At 46.8% G+C, this 17,437-nt stretch overlaps 1 protein-coding gene across 5 annotated transcripts; it reads left to right on the top strand.

Moving 5' to 3' along the window:
* Window positions 1–1,594: 1,594 nt before the first annotated feature.
* LOC140910210 (estradiol 17-beta-dehydrogenase 11-like) lies at window positions 1,595–17,012 on the top strand. 5 transcript variants are annotated; one of them, XM_073340631.1, is made up of 8 exons: window positions 1,595–1,833; window positions 9,245–9,352; window positions 10,741–10,872; window positions 11,513–11,619; window positions 12,342–12,479; window positions 12,772–12,888; window positions 12,984–13,102; window positions 15,301–15,373. In XM_073340631.1, the coding sequence occupies exons 1-7, from the start codon at window positions 1,621–1,623 to the stop codon at window positions 13,063–13,065; spliced, it is 897 nt and encodes a 298-aa protein (XP_073196732.1). In that variant the 5' UTR covers window positions 1,595–1,620; the 3' UTR covers window positions 13,066–13,102; window positions 15,301–15,373. The 5 variants fall into 5 exon arrangements, with proteins under 5 accessions (XP_073196732.1, XP_073196733.1, XP_073196730.1 ...); XM_073340632.1 differs by lacking the exon at window positions 15,301–15,373 and adding an exon at window positions 13,871–13,954; XM_073340629.1 differs by lacking the exon at window positions 12,984–13,102 and having other exon boundaries at window positions 15,301–17,012.
* The last annotated feature ends 425 nt before the right edge of the window (window positions 17,013–17,437 follow it).

Below are 17,437 nucleotides of genomic sequence, written 5' to 3'. Positions count from 1 at the left end.
AATGCCCGCGTCAATCAAGCCTCATTCTGGCAGCCGATTGGGGCCACGGCAGCCGCCATGGAAACGAGCAAGGCGTCGCTCACCAGCTTCGCTCTGACTGGAGTACAGCCGGAAGCGGGCGGGTCCCAACCGCGCCGACGAGGGCAGCGACCGGCCGTCGCGTCCCCTCGGCGCTCGCGTCTGCACCTCTCGCGAGAGCTGCTGTGACGTGCTGCCTCCTCCCTACCTAACGGCGCTTGACTCCTCCCAGTCCCACCGCCAAAGTAGCGAACGCCCCTTCCTATTGGCTGCGTTCTCGGCATCGGTAGGGAGATGCGCACGCATTCGCCCGCCTTCTGCGCGCCGGCTTGCTGGAGCCTCGCAGTAGAGATCCTTCCGCGAACTCGCGGCCTCGATTCGAGGCTGGAGGGGTGCCCCCGGGATTGAGGGAAATATAGTCCTAGCTGTGCGGGCCCTGGGGGCGGAAGGGCTATGCCCCAGGGCCGGCCTGCAGCCATCGCTGCCGTGGGGCATGTGTGCACACCTCCCCGTGCCGCTGTGGGGCCATGGCGGCTCGGCAAGAGGGTTGCCAACTTTCTTCTTATCCCACAAAACCGAGCACCCCCGACCCACCCCTTCGCGAAGGCCCGGTCCCCACTCGCTCCATCCACCGCCCTCGGCTGCTCGCTCTCCACCACGCTCGGAGGGGGGGTGAAGGGGCTGGGGATGAGGGGTTTGAGGTGCGGGAGGGGGTGCGGGGCTGGGGATGAGGGCTTTTGGGTGAAGGAGGGGGCTCCAAGCTGGGGCGGGGGGTTAGGTGAGGGCTCTGGGTGGGGATGAGGGGTTTGAGGTGTGGGGCTGGGGATGAGGGCTTTTGGGTGAAGGAGGGGGCTCCGGGCTGTGGCAGTGGGTTTAGGTGAGGGTTCTGGGGGGGGATGAGGGGTTTGAGGTGCGGGAGGGGGTGTGAGGCTGGGGATGAGGGCTTTTGGGTGAAGGAGGGGGCTCCGGGCTGGGGTGGGGGGTTAGGTGAGGGCTCTGGGTGGGGATGAGGGGTTTGAGGTGTGGGGCTGGGGATGAGGGCTTTTGGGTGAAGGAGGGGGCTCCAAGCTGAGGCGGGGGGTTAGGTGAGGGTTCTGGGGGGGATGAGGGGTTTGAGGTGCGGGAGGGGGTGTGAGGCTGGGGATGAGGGCTTTTGGGTGAAGGAGGGGACTCTGGGCTGTGGCAGTGGGTTTAGGTGAGGGTTCTGGGGGGGATGAGGGGTTTGAGGTGCGGGAGGGGGTGTGAGGCTGGGGATGAGGGCTTTTGGGTGAAGGAGGGGGCTCCGGGCTGGGGTGGGGGGTTAGGTGAGGGTTCTGGGGGGGGATGAGGGCTTTTGGGTGAAGGAGGGGACTCCAGGCTGTGGCAGTGGGTTTAGGTGAGGGTTCTGGGTGGGGATGAGGGGTTTGAGGTGCGGGAGGGGGTGTGGGCTCTGGGGTGGGGCCGGGGATGAGGGCTTTGGGGTACAGGAGGGGGCTCAGGGCTGGGGCAGGGTGTTGGGGGGGGTGCGGGCTCCAGGAGAGAGTTTGGGTGCAGGAGGGGACTCCGGGGTGGCACAGGGGGTTGGGGTTTGGGTGTGGGTGCAGGGTTCCGGTGGCGCTTACCATGGCTCCAAGGAAGCAGCCACCAGGTCCCTGCCGTGCAGCCCCATGGCACATGAGAGGCTCCACGCACTGCCCTCGTGGTTCCAGGCCGATGAGAGCTGCGGAGCCAGCACTAAGGGATGAAGCAGCCTGTGGAGCCTCCCTGGCCGCCCCTGTGCCTAGGGGCCACAAGGAGCTTGCAGCTGCCTCTTGGAGCTGTGCGGAGCTAGGGCAGGTAGGGAGCCTGCCTTAGCCCCGGGTCTGTGCTGCACCACCCACGAGACTTCTCACAGCCAAGTCAAAAACTGAATGCCTGGCAAACTTACTCAGCAGGCCCCCAGGGGCAGGTGCGTCTGCATGGGTACGAGGGCTAGCGGGGCATGAGGGCAGCGAAGGCGTGGCAGCTTCACCATTCCTACTCCTGTCCCGTGGCCTTGCGCTGGACAGCCAGCCCACACTGAGCGCGCCTTCCCTACCCAGCCTTCCATACCGTTTCACAACCCCGAAGTGGCCCAAAAAGTTTGCCCACCCCTGACCTAGTGCAAGAGTCCTGGTCGATGACTAGTCTTTGTAGCTGTAATGGTTAAACAAAAAGTAAATAATTTATGAAATAATAAGTTTCTAACTCTCATGATTGCAGAGAAAAGCTTGAAAACATAGGTGAGTTGTAATCAAAAGGCAAAGAAAAAGGTGTATTATTTACAATTTCACAATTTTTAAGACAATCTCATGATTTTTGAACACTTGAGGTTGGTAATACCTGGCAATATCTGGGACTCCCCTAAATCAAGAGCATACACAGACTTCTACTTCCCCCTTTAACATTCCCTTATATTTGTATTTAGTCTGAAAACCTAAAAAAACCCACTGCAAATTTTTTGCTTTCATGTTGAGACATTGAATCATCACATTACAATGCAATGTAATATCACCATCTACCCTGGAACTAAATAATTAAAGATTCCTTAATTATCTGGGGAGTTAAAGGCCTATCAGCCAGTCATTGATCTCCAGCAAAATAGTGGAACAGTCATACCAGACTCAGTTCTGATTCCCCAATTCAAGAAGGATGTTGATAAATTAAAGAGGTTTCAGAGAACAGCCACAAGAATGATTAAAGGATTAAAAAACTGTGCTTCACAGAGAGAGGCTCAAGAAGAGCATGCTCTATTTCACTTAAAGAAAAGGTTACAGGTGACTTAATCATAGTCTGTAAATACCTAAATGGGGAACAGAAGTTTGGTAATAGATGGCTCTTCTAGCAGTCTAGCAGAGAAAGTTATAACAAGATCCAATGGCTGAAAGTTGAAGCTAGACAAATTCAAACTCAAAATCATATTTAACAATGAGGGAATTAATCACTTGAACATTTACAAAGGGCTGTAGTGGATTCTCCATCATTGGAAATTTTAAAATCAAGATTGGATGTTTTTGTAAAAGATATTGTCAAGGTTCCTCCCCCACTCTGAACTCTAGGGTACAGATGTGGGGACCTGCATGAAAAACCTCCTAAGCTTATCTTTACCAGCATGAACTGTAGGGTACAGATGTTTCAGCTACTCGCTGAAATGGAACTTCAATGATGGGGAGTAGCTGGAGAGGGGCTTTGACCTGGTCTTGGGGTTTTCCCACTCTTTGGCACACCTCACAAGACTGGACATAGGTAGAAACATCCTTGCCCATTCCCTCCCAGTGGAATGACCCCCCCAAACGGTCTTTGGTCCTGTTCACCCCAGCATGGCCACGAGGGTGATCGTGGGCTAAGCTCAAGAGCTTGGCCCGGTATTTAGTTGGAACTACCAACTGTCTCTGAGGATGCCAGTCTTCCTGGTGTCCCCCAGAAAGAGTTTCCTTGTATAAAAGTCCTCTTTCTACAACAAACCTGGATCGATTAGAAGAGCTGAGAGGTGGTGGGTTGCTCCGTGCCGCCGTCCAAGCTCTCTGGAGGCTTTCATCTGCTTCCTGTTCGGTCTGGAACTGTTCCCTTGATGCTGGAGACATCAGTTCCTCATTGGATTGGGGACCTAGGCTTGGTCCCTCGGGAAGCGATATAGGGGATGGAGCTGTTTCTGTTGACTGTGAACCGCTCTCCGCTGGTGCACTATGTTGGGATTCAGGTTCTGGCTGAGCCTCTTGTGTAGGGTTATCGGCTGCTGCCAGTTCAGGTTCGGTGGGGCCCTCTGGTGTTGAGGTTGCAAGTACTGGATTCAGTGCTGACACGGGGTCTGGTGTTGGTTGTTCAGCTGGTTCCAGTTCTGGGACTGGTTCCATCTGGGTCTCTGGGACTGGATCCACTACTGCTGTTGCAGACATTGGCCTGGGGTCCGGGTCCATCACCTCTGACCGGGTCCTGATAGAAGTTTCTGGAACAGAGCTAGGCCTCACGGCTTGTTTAGCCTGGCTGCGGGTGACCGTTCCCACCCTCTTGGCCCGCTTCACATGATTGGCCAAGTCTTCCCCCAACAGCATGGGGATGGGATAATCATCATAGACTGCAAAAGTCCACATTCCTGACCAGCCCTTGTACTGGACAGGCAACTTGGCTGTAGGCAAATTGAAAGAGTTGGACTTGAAGGGTTGAATCGTCACTTGGATCTCTGGGTTGATTAAATTGGGGTCCACTAAGGAAGCATGGATAGCTGACACTTGTGCTCCGGTGTCCCTCCATGCGGTGACCTTCTTCCCGCCCACACTCACAGTTTCCCTCCGCTCCAAGGGTATCTGGGAGGTATCTGGGCCTGTGGACCTCTGGTGTGATTCCGGTGCAATGAACTGTAATCTGTTGGGGTTCTTGGGGCAGTTGGCCTTTACATGCCCCAGCTCGTTACATTTAAAACATCTGACGGGTCACTGGGGCGAGGAGGGTTGCTGGAGAACGGGGTGGCGGGACGATAAGGGGTCTGGAGGGTTCTTTGGGAGGTAGGTGAGGCCTTGGGCGGCCCCCAGTAATAGGGTGTGGTCTGGGGTGGTCCCTTCTGGTCTCCGCTCCAACTGCGACCAGTTTTCTTCTTCTCTGCCACCTCCACCCATCTGGCTCCAATCTCTCCTGCCTCGATTACAGTTTTGGGTTTCCCATCTAGGATGTATCTTTCTATTTCCTCAGGAACACCCTCTAAGAATTGTTCCATTTGCATTAGGAAGGGCAAATTTTCTGGAGATTCAACACTTGCTCCTGATATCCAGGCATCCCAATGTTTCACAATGTGGTTGGCATGTCGGGTAAATGACATGTCTGGTTTCCACCTTAGGGCTCGGAACCTCCGACGAGACTGCTCGGGTGTTATCCCCATTCTGACTCTCGCCTTGGATTTAAACAGTTCATACTTGTTCATGTGTTCTTTAGGCATTTCAGCTGCCACCTCAGCTAAGGGTCCACTGAGCTGCGGCCTCAACTCTACCATGTATTGGTCAGTAGAGATGTTGTACCCAAGGCAGGCCCTTTCGAAGTTTTCTAAGAAGGCCTCAGTATCATCACCTGCCTTGTAGGTGGGGAACTTTCTGGGATGGGAAGTGGTACCTGGAGAAGGATTGCTGGGGTTTGTTGGTATATTCTGCCGGGCCTTTATCCTCTCCACCTCCTCCACATGCTTCCTCTCTTTTTCCTTCTCCTCCTTAACATGCTTCCTCTCTGCTTCCTTCTCCTCCTTCTTCAGCCGCATGAGTTCTATCTGTCTTTCATGTTCCCTTTGTCTTTCCTCAGCCTGAAATTTGGCTAATTCCAGCTGTAGTCGAGCTGCGGATTTGGTCATTCTAACCTCTCTGTTTTTAACTAACTTTACACCCGAGGTTTAGAAATAAACAAACAAAACTTGGCTGTAAAATTTTGCTGTGCTGGAATAGAATACCTATTCTCTGATAGTGATTGTCAGCCTACAGAAAAAGACAATTCCCTTGTCTCTGCTCTGGGCCCAAATTAAAGCAAAAAACCTCCAACTACTTGGAAACCTGCTTACCCAGCCCAAAGAAAAAGCAAATGGGTAGAACACACACCCCCTATTTACTTTTAGGAAGAAAAGAAAAAAAAACTCTGGGTTGGAAGACTGTGAATTTCCCTGCAGGAGTTAAGTACCCTGCCTCCAGGCGAAGAAAACCTGCAATTCACAAGATAATCCCCTTTTGTCTCTGCTTGGCCACAAAGCAGAGAAAAAACAAGCTGCTTTCAGTTTCAGCTGCTTTCTGGACTTCCTTTCCAAAGGAAAAAAAAATTTCCTTTTTAAAATCTGTATTTCTAGTTCAAAAAATCTCAACTGGATCTCAAAATGATTTCAGGTTAATCCCACCACTATGGGACCTGCATGAAAAACCTCCTAAACTTATCTTTACCAGCTTAGGTCAAAACTTCCCCAAGGTACAAAATATTCCACCCGTTGTCCTTGGACTGGCCGCTACCACCACCAAACTAATACTGGTTACTGGGAAAGAGCTGTTTGGACGCGTCCTTCCCCCCAAAATACTTCCCAAAACCTTGCACCCCACTTCCTGGACAAGGTTTGGTAAAAAGCCTCACCAATTTGCCTAGGTGACTACAGACCCAGACCCTTGGATCTTAAGAACAATGAACAATCCTCCCAACACTTGCACACACCCCCTTTCCTGGGAAATGTTGGATAAAAAGCCTCACCAATTTGCATAGGTGACCACAGACCCAAACCCTTGGATCTGAGAACAATGAAAAAGCATTCAGTTTCTTACAAGAAGACTTTTAATAAAAAATAGAAGTAAATAGAAATGAAGAAATCCCCCCTGTAAAATCAGGATGGTAGATATCTTACAGGGTAATTAGATTCAAAAACATAGAGAACCCCTCTAGGCAAAACCTTAAGTTACAAAAAAGATATACAGACAGAAATAGTTATTCTATTCAGCACAATCCTTTTCTCAGCCATTTAAAGAAATCATAATCTAACACATACCTAGCTAGATTACTTACTAAAAGTTCTAAGACTCCATTCCTGGTCTATCTCCGGCAGAAACCAGCATATAGACAGACACACACCCTTTGTTTCTCTCCCCCCTCCCAGCTTTTGAAAGTATCTTGTCTCCTCATTGGTCATTTTGGTCAGGTGCCAGCGAGGTTACCTTTAGCTTCTTAACCCTTTACAGGTGAGAGGAGCTTTCCCCTGGCCAGGAGGGATTTCAAAGGGGTTTACCCTTCCCTTTATATTTATGACAGATATGCTCTGGGGTAAACAGTGAATTCTGAAATAGTTCTATGCCCTGTATTATACAAGAGGGAAGACTAGATGATCACAGTGGTCCTTTCGGGCTTTATAATCTATTAATCTGAATCCCACGAGGTCATATTTCAGCAGACACATGAAAATAAAGACAATCTTATTTGTTAGACAGATTCCAGGCAGGTTTCAGCCCTGTCCTAATCATCTGTGTCTTGTTGAACAGGTTGAATGTAATTGATTTGGCAGTGAGGTAGTTAATTTTACAGACACAGCAGACAACTTTTCTCAGTGGCATGTGCACATCAACAACAGTTTTTCCAGCCACTGTCTCCAGTGGAGGAGCTCTTCCTGGTCTCTGAAAAATAAATAACCTACAGTGTTTTAAATAGTGACCATCAGGGTCAATCAAAGTACTGAAAGTCTGTAGAAAAATGAACCTCTTTATGGAGTTTTTGTTGCTTTTACTTATAATAATTTACTCCTACATAGAGGCTTTTGTGAAGCTTTTCATTCCTGTGAAAAGAAAGTCTGTCAGTGGAGAGCTTGTTCTCATTACCGGTGCTGGTCATGGAATTGGGAGACTTACAGCTTATGAATTTGCCAATCGACAAAGCAGATTGGTTCTATGGGACATCAATAAGGTAATGTAGTAAACTTCATCTCCAGTACCACCCCACCCTGAAATTATTGTCTTTTATCAGAAAGAGGAGGTTAGATTAAAATGTACACATATACTGTACATGTAACTCTTCTACCTGGTTGTGTTGGCAGCAGTAAAGGATGGGTTCAGTATCTAGGGGCCCTTGTTAACAATACTAAACAGAAGCAGCTCAAGCCCCCACCCAGCCCTGGCGTAGCAGGGCTGGAGCTCTCAGCCGGAGGGGACCCTGGATCTCTGAGCCGTTCTATGCGGTGGGGGCACCCAGAGCTCTGAGCTGCCATGGGTGGCAGGGGCACCCAGACCTCTCAGCCCCCATGGATAGCGATGGCACCTGGAGCTTTGAGACACCAGACCCAGAGTTCTCAACTGCTGGGGGTGGCAGGGACCCCGGAGCTCTGAGCCACCATGGGTGGTGGGGACCCCAGAGCAGTCAGCCGCTGCAGGTGGTGGGGACCCAAGAGCTCTGAGCCACTGGGGCTGCAGCAGGGGCCCCAGAACAGTCAGCATGGCAGTGGCCAGTGCTGGACCTCCTCCCCTGTCCCACAGTGGGCCTTGGCATCTCTCCTCCCGACCCCCTGCAAGGCTCAGCCTTCAGTCATCCCCCCGTTAGTAAAAATCACAGACAGGTCACGGGCTTCTAGGAATTGTTGTTTATTGCCCACGACCTGTCCGTGACTTTTAATAAAAAGCACCGTGACAAAATCTTAACCTTAACCGTAAAGAAACATCTGCCACACAGTACATTGGGCAGCGTCCTTTGCCTCAGTTTCCCACCTTGCAGTGTGGAAGTCCCACAAATGAGTGTTCCTTTAACACACTTTAGTCCTTTCCCCCACTTGCATTTGTTGTCCGAGGTCCGTAACGTTCCCCAGAATCCAGGTTTGCATTTGGGCGGGTTTACCTCCCACACCAGAAAATGAATGAGCAGTGCCTTACTGCCATTGTTGGCTGCTCGCTGCTGCTTCTTCCACTGCTTGCTCTTGCTGCTGCTGCTGTATCTGCCACCGCTCGCTGCTTGCTATTGCTGTTGTCATCTCTGCCACTGCTGGCACCTTTGTGATGCCCTGTTCTGAGGCTCTGCCGGTTGAATACTAAAGGGAATTTTAACCCAAGAAAGCCAAAATTGATGCCGTTGGCAAAGCAGTTCTGTCTGCGGAACACCTGGGCAGAGTAGGTGAGATGCACTGCTCCTGAAGTCTTTACCCTCGGTTCATCGCTAGATGGCAGGGGAGAGTTCACTCAGACCCTGGCTTACATCCACATTCACACAAGTGCTCGACATCTGCATTTGCCTCAAATGGCAGTCAGAGCACTGACTGGTATGCTGGGTGTAAGTAGAAGGACGGGTTTGTGCCCCTTCGGAAGATTTTATGCTGTGGTTCACATAAATATTCAATTAACTGGAATTGCAGTCAACATACCAGTCTGTTCTGTTTTCTTTTAATGGGACACCATGATCTCAAAATCTAGTCAATTTGGGGGAAGGAGGGAATTTAAGCATTTTCAGGTTCTACACCTGCGCCTGAGTCTCTCAGACAATGTTGATGGTTCAGCCACCATATTTCCTGTTTTTAAAATGTTTTCCATTGCTGTATGGCATCAATGGAGAGAAAAAGCTATTTAACAAAAAACAGGAAAATATGCCCCCAGGCTGCAAACTTTTACGCCTGATCTGTACTTAAAACATAGGTCTACATAGCTACAATGCTTAGGGGTGAGAAAAATTAGAGGACCGACTGGTGCCCTAATAATATGATCCAGTCCGGACACCGCTGAGTATCTGTGATTTTCCCCTTTTTCATTTATAGCATGGCATTGAGGAAACAGCTGCAGAGTGCAGAAGGCTGGGGGCCGCAGCTCATGCTTTTGTGGTGGATTGCAGTAAAAGGGAAGAAATCTACAGTGCTGCAGAGAAGGTAAGACTGTAACGTGTATGTTTCAAAGATTACCCAAGCATGCTACAGCTTCAGTGAAGACTGGGGAAGAGAAGCTGGGGGTACCTGTGATGTTTTGGTGATCCCCCACACCAGTAAGGGGTTCCATCACTACCTTCCTTGTAACTTTGTGGGCCTTTGTGCTGTGGTTCCAATCCCTGACAACAGTAGCCAGCGCACAAGCATAAGATCTCACGCTGGCTTCTGCCAGCCTAATTACTCCTACAGGGTGAAACCAACAGCCCTTTCAGTCCCAAGTACCCCCAGATCCCTCCTCCCCAAGTTCTTCACTATCAGACACTCAAACTTTTCCCCTCTGGTTTGTCAGCCTCCGGAGGCATGAAGCCAGATACCAGCTTACTTTGGAAGACTCCACAATTTACACAACAGGGACCTGCTTGGGATGAAAATAAACAAAATGTTTACTGAACAGAAAAAACAGATTCAAAGATGAAATAGTAAGGGAGAGCGAATGTATACGAGTTACACAGAAACGAAACATACAGAGACAGCCTCAGGCTTTACACTCCCATAGTAGATAAAATCCCTTTCCTAATACAAGTTCCCAATTGCCTCTGAACAGTTTCCCAGCGTACCTCCTAATCTGGATATGTAGTCATAATGACCGTCAAGATCAGAGCATCACCTGCTTTCATAAGACCTTACTCAATATGCTTGTATAGTACAATAATACAGTATGCATTCTACTGATCATTTGGGAGGTTTAAACCTTCTGTTCTCCCGTTGGGGTGTGTGACCCCTGATCATCACAGTACCACATTCACCTCATTCAGATAATTAGTAAAATCTCACTTTTCCCACCACCTTCTGCAGGAGGAGTTAACCAATAATTAAAAGGAAAAAAATGTCCATTCTAATGCCCTTCTTTGTGTTTCCTCCTAGACATCATGCCTTTTCTGAATCTGCCCCTTGTAAGCTCTTTGGAGTAGGGACCGTCCTTTTTTTTAATATCTAGTCCAGTACTAAGAAGACCGTGGGCACTTAAACATAGAATTTTGTAGTAAAAGTACTATAATTCTACAGATGAGTTAAACTAATGTGGGTAACTTTCAATATCTTTTGAATCTGGTTTTTTAGAGCTCTCTAAGTAGCTCCAATACTGGAGATTGAGTCACACTGAAGCCCCAAATCTGCAATGAGCTCCTTAGGGGTGGACTTAGAATTTGCATAATTTCCTCTGATGAATCCTGATTCTTCTGGTGATTTTTCTCCTCTGCAAAAAGCAAAGTTCTACAATAGGCTGAAGTTCAAAAGTTAAAAACAACTAAACTAATTGGTATAACACTGTCAAGTCTACAATTTCTAGCTCTGCGTGTAACTACGTATTTAAATTCTTCAATTTTTAAAAGGTGAAAAAAGACATCGGAGATGTTAACATCTTGGTGAATAATGCAGGAGTGATTACAACTGCTGATCTGCTTTCAACTCAGGACCAGCAGATACAAAAAATGTTCGAGGTCAACACTCTCGCTCATTACTGGGTAAATGTCACTAGAGCAGGGGTGGCCAACCTCTGGCTCCGGAGCCACATGGGCGGCTCTTCAGAAGTTATGCGGCTCCTTGTCTAGGCGCCGACTCCAGGGCTGGAGCTACAGGCGCCAACTTTCCAGTGTGCCGGGAGGTGCTCGCTGCTCAATCCCTGGCTCTGCCACAGGCCTGCCCCCACTCTACCCCTTCCCGCCCCCTCCCCACCCCTTCCCGCCCCCTCCCCTGAGCCTGCCGTGCCCTCACTTCTCCCCCCCAGAGCCTCCTACACGCCACGAAAAAGGTGATTGGGAGGCGCGGGGAGGGAGGGGGAGGTGCTGATCGGTGGGGCTGCCAGTAGGTGGGAGGCGTTGGGAGCGGGGGAGCTTATGAGGGGCTGCTGACATATTACTGTGGCTCTTTGGCAATGTACATTGGTAAATTCTTGCTCCTTCTCAGGCTTAGGTTGGCCACCCCTGCACTAGAGTGTCAGTGTGTTAAGTTTAATAAAATATATTTTAAAACTATTTAAAGACAATAAATACTTTTGTTTTAAAATGTACTAAACAGTGACCCATATAGAAAATACATTTCTCTCTTACTTGTTCTGTTGCTGTCTGTCACACACACTTTTTCTTTCTTTTAACTATTTTCAAGACTACAAAAGCATTTCTGCCAGCAATGATGAAGAACAATCATGGCCATATTGTCACTGTTGCCTCAGTAGCTGGTCACTTGGTAGCTTCTTTCATGGTGACTTACTGGTATGTGATTTCAAATTTCTATCTCCTTCGCCATTTTTAAAACTTTGTTTCCCACTGTCCTTACAACCAACACCAAAGATACTATTCCAGTTCTAAGAGATTCTTGTAGAAGTATGTGCTCATGTACAAAATGTGTACATATTACCATAACAGTGTGCCTGTACCAAAAGGTAAGGGGCTCCCTGATATCTCGCAGTGAATTTCAGCTGGCTTTTGACCAGCTCAGTGTACCCCAACTCCCTATTGTTATAATAATCTGTATATAAAGGTCTCATGTGATATGTCATTGGAAAACTAGCAATTCACTGATCATTAATATTCTTACATAATGTATGTGCAGTCAACCCACAAAGGATTATGCAGATGTGCTGAAATTACTAAAATGCGTTTAAGCCGGCCACATCAAAGGGAGTTGATATACAGGTTTTCTCCAGCCAATAGGAAATTGAGGCACAGGGAGGTGAAATGACTTGCCCAAGGTCCCCTAGCAGGCCAGTGGCAGCTCTGCATCCCAGTCCAGTGCTCTAGCCACTAGGCAACACAGCCTCTTGAGGAGGAAAACTTGGTAAGAGGATGTTACTAAGCCAGCTGATCCTACTTGACAGCTTACTGATGGATTGTATATACAGTAGAGCTACATGACAGATAATTTTCTGCCTATGTCAAAAGTAACTGGGATTGGGAACTGTTTTCCAGCCAGATCATTTGTAATTCTCTTTCAGTTCAAGCAAGTTTGCTGCAGTTGGATTTCATAAAGCCCTAACACAAGAACTTTCTGCATTGGGAAAGGATGGAATAAAAACATCATGCCTTTGTCCTGTTTTTATAAATACTGGCTTTGTCAAAAATCCAAGTATAAGGTAAGATTTGAAGAGCATTGAACAGTGGGAATCTCAAGTCCCTTCCCTTAGCAGTATCTTTTCTGACTATTACACTTTACTCATTTGCAGATCTGGTGCGCTGTTCAATTATGTAAAAATGAAGATAATCAATACATAGTATCTCAGCTCCATAATGTCAGTTAACCCATTTAGTAGTTATGTTTGTATTATCTTGGTTCATCAGTATTTAAAGCATCCTAGTTTGAATTGTATTGACCCTTTTAATTCCATAATATTCAGCACTACTTTTAACATGTTCCTCTCATTTCAGATTAATGAAAGTTTTGGAGCCAGAGAAGGTTGTAAATAAACTGCTAGAGGGGATATTGACCAACCAGAAAATTATTTTTGTTCCATCATTTCTGAAGATATGTCTAATAATGGAAAAGTAAGTACAGGAAATAATAGAAAACAAACTCTAGTTATAACTATTTCTGAATGTGCAAACATCAAGGTTTTTTCTATCTTAAAGTTTTGTTTCAGAAAAACACTCATTTTATTACAATGGAACCAAATCAGTAAAAGAAAGTATGTCAGGCTGCTAAGCCACTTGAATGATAAGTGATCAATAGAAAACGAAACCACCCCATCTTCATTGATAAGTATGTTGATGTCAGATAGTTGTTATTCTCCTGTGACAGCACATATCTGCACCAGAAAATGTTTTACAAAAAATATATAGTAAGATAGCAGTCTTCTGATATGCTAAGGGCTGTCTTAAAGAGGTGGGTGAGCAATTGTTCTCCATGTGCAACGAGGATAGGCAAAGAAATAGTCAATTTAATCTCCAGCAAGGGAGATTTAGGTTAGATATTATGGAAAGCTTTCAAACTATAAGGTTAGTCAAATACTAGAATAGGTTACAAAGGGAGGTTGTGAAATCCCCATCCTTGGAGCAGGTTAGACAAACATATGTCATGATTGGTCTAGGTGTACGTGGTCCTACCTCAGCATGGGGAGATGGAAAAATGACCACTTAAGACCTCCTCGAGCACTACATTGCTATTATTCACTGTTTTAAAATATAACAATAGCACTGTCACAAAATAGCTTAAGTCAGGACATTGTCTCTCTCTGCAATGATACTAATAGCTCTTACACAAAAAAGGGTTAGCTGAGTCCCCGTCTCACTGGCTCAGAGGGGCCCCTTTTGCAGTGGAACCAATGTGGTTATAAGTGCACAGAGGGACGGATTTGTGGTTAGAGGTGTTCGGGGATATGCAGGGGAAGATGCGCTTTCTGCAGAGCATGGTGCCCCACTCGCATCAGTGACCAGAGCGTGAGGCATGGGCATCTTGGGAGAAGGTCAGAAGTGGTGCCAAAGATCCTGCTGCGTCACAATCTTCCTGACCCACATTTCAACCTTCCAGGCCATCAGTCTCATAAAAGCTAAAGTAGCTTCTGCGAAATGGCTCCAAAACTGCTCCACAGCCTCGGAAGCAGGATTTCTCCCCTATACATCCCCTTGCACATCTGCCCAACATCCAGCCTGGTTACAGGATTTGCCCCAGAGTGCAGATCCAGCACCAGGTACTGCATGTCAAATTGGCTAATTCAGAATAACATTTCCAATTAACCATTTTGCTGTTTGATGAAACACCGCTGACAGTAGAGCATAGGATCCTTAACAAACTGACGTCACACCCCACAGAAAAGGTCTTTGGCTACGTCTACTTTTAAAATGCCACAGTCGCACCGCTGCCATTGTAGCACTTACGTGTAGACACTTATTACAGTGAGGGGAGAGGTTCTCCCATTGGCATAGATAATCCACCTCCCCAAGCGGTGATATCTAAGTTGATGGAAGAATTCTTCTGTCAACTTAGTGCTGTCTACCCTCAAGGTTAGGTCAGCTTAACAGTGTGTCTCGGGTGCAGATTTTTCACACTCCTGAAAGACTTAGCTATACTGATGTTATTTTTCAGTGTAGACCAGCCCTTAGTCTCAGGAGAATATGGTTTCTTTTGGCTAGATGTGTCCACGAACATTTGATCTGAGAAATCCTAACTTTTTGTTAGGGTGTGACACTACCCTGCTGCAGACTGTCTACGTGGACCCTGCTGAAGTGCATTAACGGTTCATTAATGTGCTGTGATTAGTACCGTTCCAAAAAGGACTAGAATGTTGGCTCATTTTTACCATTTTAGATTTATGAGCTAAAAGCCCTCATTATATTGAGTAATAAGAGAGCTAACATGGCTAAAATGTGCATGCAGCAGTGGGGACAGACAGAGTTACAAATTTTTGGCAACTGTACAGAAAAGGTTATTATTAGATAAGTTTCAAAGGTGGCTTATAAGATCAGTCACATAAGCTCAAAGCTTCTGAAGGCTAGAGATTCAGGGTTTAGGGTCCCACCAAAGCCACTAACAGCCACTGAGAGAGCCTAAATCAAGAATTTTTAAAAATGAAATTACTTACCTTATTTTCTTGGGGCCCAATAGTAACCAGACATGCAAAAATCCATGGGAGGAACGCTAGAGGGAGGAAACTTCACCGGACAATCTTCACGGAGCTGCCACCAAAACATAACAACAGGGTGTGAGGGTTTGCTGCCCTGTGGGAGAAAGAGTGCATCCAGTATACAAATCATTGAGCAGAAGCACAAGAGCATCCCTGAGCCTCCAGCAACAGAGCCATGTCACCATGGAATGCTGCACAGGCCCTTGGAATCCCCATGAAGGGAGGCAGATTGTGGTGGAATGGGGCTGCACTCTAGGAATAACATATCTTTGGGCTACTTAATTCTTTTAAAGTCTCTCATCATTATTTCAATTTAATGTTTCAATCTCTCTTCCAGCATTCTTCCAGAGCGTGTCATGGCAGCACTGTACAAACTGCAGAATACTCAATTTGATGCAGTTGTTGGATACAAAAACAGGGTCATAAGTGATTAGGTCATCGCCCTCCCCCTCAAACCGCACAGGCTGCAGCTGCAGATGGTTCATGTTTTGAGTTCAGATCAATTATTCAATGTTTTGATTCATTCAGAGAAAAAATGGAAGACCCATCACTTTCCAGCTGCCTTCCTACCACAGTGACACTTGATAAAGTCCCAGCAACACTGCTCTGAACATCAGTGAATTTCTGTAGGTGCCTGGCTGTCTGAGTTCCTGTTACAATGATTATTTTAATGCTTCTGGGATTTGCTAGTATTGTGTAATTAACTGAATATGTTAGGGTGCCAAGAGCTTTAGGTAGAAATCTTTTTATCATTGTAAAGCTAAATAAATAAATAAAATAGACACATACACAAATCCATGTGTGCACGACACAGACTATGCGGGAGCAGTGGAAAATGCAGTCCTTCAGACTGAATGTTGCTTAATTTTGTTGGCACCCAGATATCATGGTGATCCTATCTATTCTGTAAAGGTTCTTATACCACACTCATTACCATAGTATCTGAGCACCTAAGTCATGCATTAAGTAACATGACTGCCACATGTTGTTTATTCTTTCATCCTGTCCCCGGGGGAGAAGCGCGTGTACTAGAGTGTCTTGTTTTGAGAGAGGGTTGTGGGTTTTTTTAGCTGGAGGAAGGGGGAATTTTTTTTAAACTATGGACGTGGCTATATGTTTATGTTAGAGAAGGCAAGGTTAAAGAAATGTGCCTTGGTCTTGGAGCAAACAGCGGTGAGGTATGCAGTGGCATACTTCCTGGGGGGAGTTCACTTCACAGGCTCAGACCAGACCAGCCCCAAAGAAAGTTCTGTCTCCTGGATGGACAAACTTTGCCCTTATTGTAGAGGGGTCCATTGTGCTGAGGAATGTAGTTGTTTACATATCCTGGGCTCAAGCCGTGAAGCACCTTGAGGATAAGAACTGAGACTTTGGACTTAGTTCAAAATTCTATGGGAGGTCAGTGTAGAGAGCAAAGGACAGGTTTGATGTGCTCACAGTAGCCTGTATTGCTGAAGAGATGCAATGAAGTGTTTTGTATTAGTTGGAGTTTCCTAAGCACGAAAGGCTTCATGCCCAGGTTGGTATATCACATTGCTGTAGTCCAGTGGAGAAGTGACAAAGTTATGAATCACTGAGGCCATGCTGTACATGTACCTTGCCACTCCTTATCACTGTCTACTCCTCTTCCTCTCTGCTTCCATCCTCTCCCATCAAAAGAAGGAAGTATTGTCTCAGGAGTATTCCATGTTTCCTTGAGAACTGTATAGAGACTCAAAGGAGCTCCTGGGGAAGAGGATGCTACTGTGAGGCCAGAATTCCTCTCTGCATCAGATGGAGCAGCTGTGAGATCATTGCTGATTGTTACATATCAGATTTCAGTAAGAATCAGCGGTGTGCATGCAAACTAGGAAGTCAGCTGCAAACAGCCATTGAGTCCATGAATGATTTCAGCCACACACTCGTGTAGAGGGGAAAAATGAGAAATCTGGTACTGTACTGCCTCAGATCACACACATTTTGATGTTTCACTGTTAGCTTTTGTAGACAGAGACTCTTATCTTTGTTTCTTATATAGAGCCGAACACTTGGCTGAAAAAAATAAATCATAATTCAGGTGTAACTCACACTGTCAAAGCATGGCTCTTTGTCTCAGTCCAGTGGTTGGAGCAAAGAACTTTATGGACCTAATGCTTATGCTTCAGAGGTTGAGGTTCATGGTTTTAGATTTAGATAGAAGTTAAGTCCAGACAGTTGATTTACTCAGGGGCTGACATACAAGCATGTGTCTGGGTTCTGTGGGACAAAACAATGGCTTCCCAGTTGAAACAGTTCCTCAGAAATCTAGACAGTACCAATGAACATGGGACAACAGGGCTGATATGAAGTAGCTCTGGCCTGTAGACGGAGTGGAATTCATGAAGAATCCATCCTGTAAAGTTTCTCACTAAAATGGCTATTGCTGTTTGTGTGTATGCTGGTAAGTATTAATGTTGTCTATTTCTTCAGTGCTTCTGAATGAGGCATTCTGTAGC

Source organism: Lepidochelys kempii, chromosome 4, assembly GCF_965140265.1.
Source record: "Lepidochelys kempii isolate rLepKem1 chromosome 4, rLepKem1.hap2, whole genome shotgun sequence".
NCBI lineage: Eukaryota > Metazoa > Chordata > Testudines > Cheloniidae > Lepidochelys > Lepidochelys kempii.
This window is presented reverse-complemented; position numbering and strand designations above follow the sequence as displayed.

Coding starts and splice junctions, on each gene's coding strand:
- LOC140910210 (XM_073340629.1), top strand. CDS start 1,621: ATGGCTCCAAGGAAGCAGCCACCAGGTCCCTGCCGTGCAGCCCCATGG. Junction 1,834..9,244: donor GCTGTGCGGAGCTAGGGCAG/GTAGGGAGCCTG, acceptor TTTCATTTATAG/CATGGCATTGAGGAAACAGC. Junction 12,889..15,300: donor ATATGTCTAATAATGGAAAA/GTAAGTACAGGA, acceptor TCTCTCTTCCAG/CATTCTTCCAGAGCGTGTCA.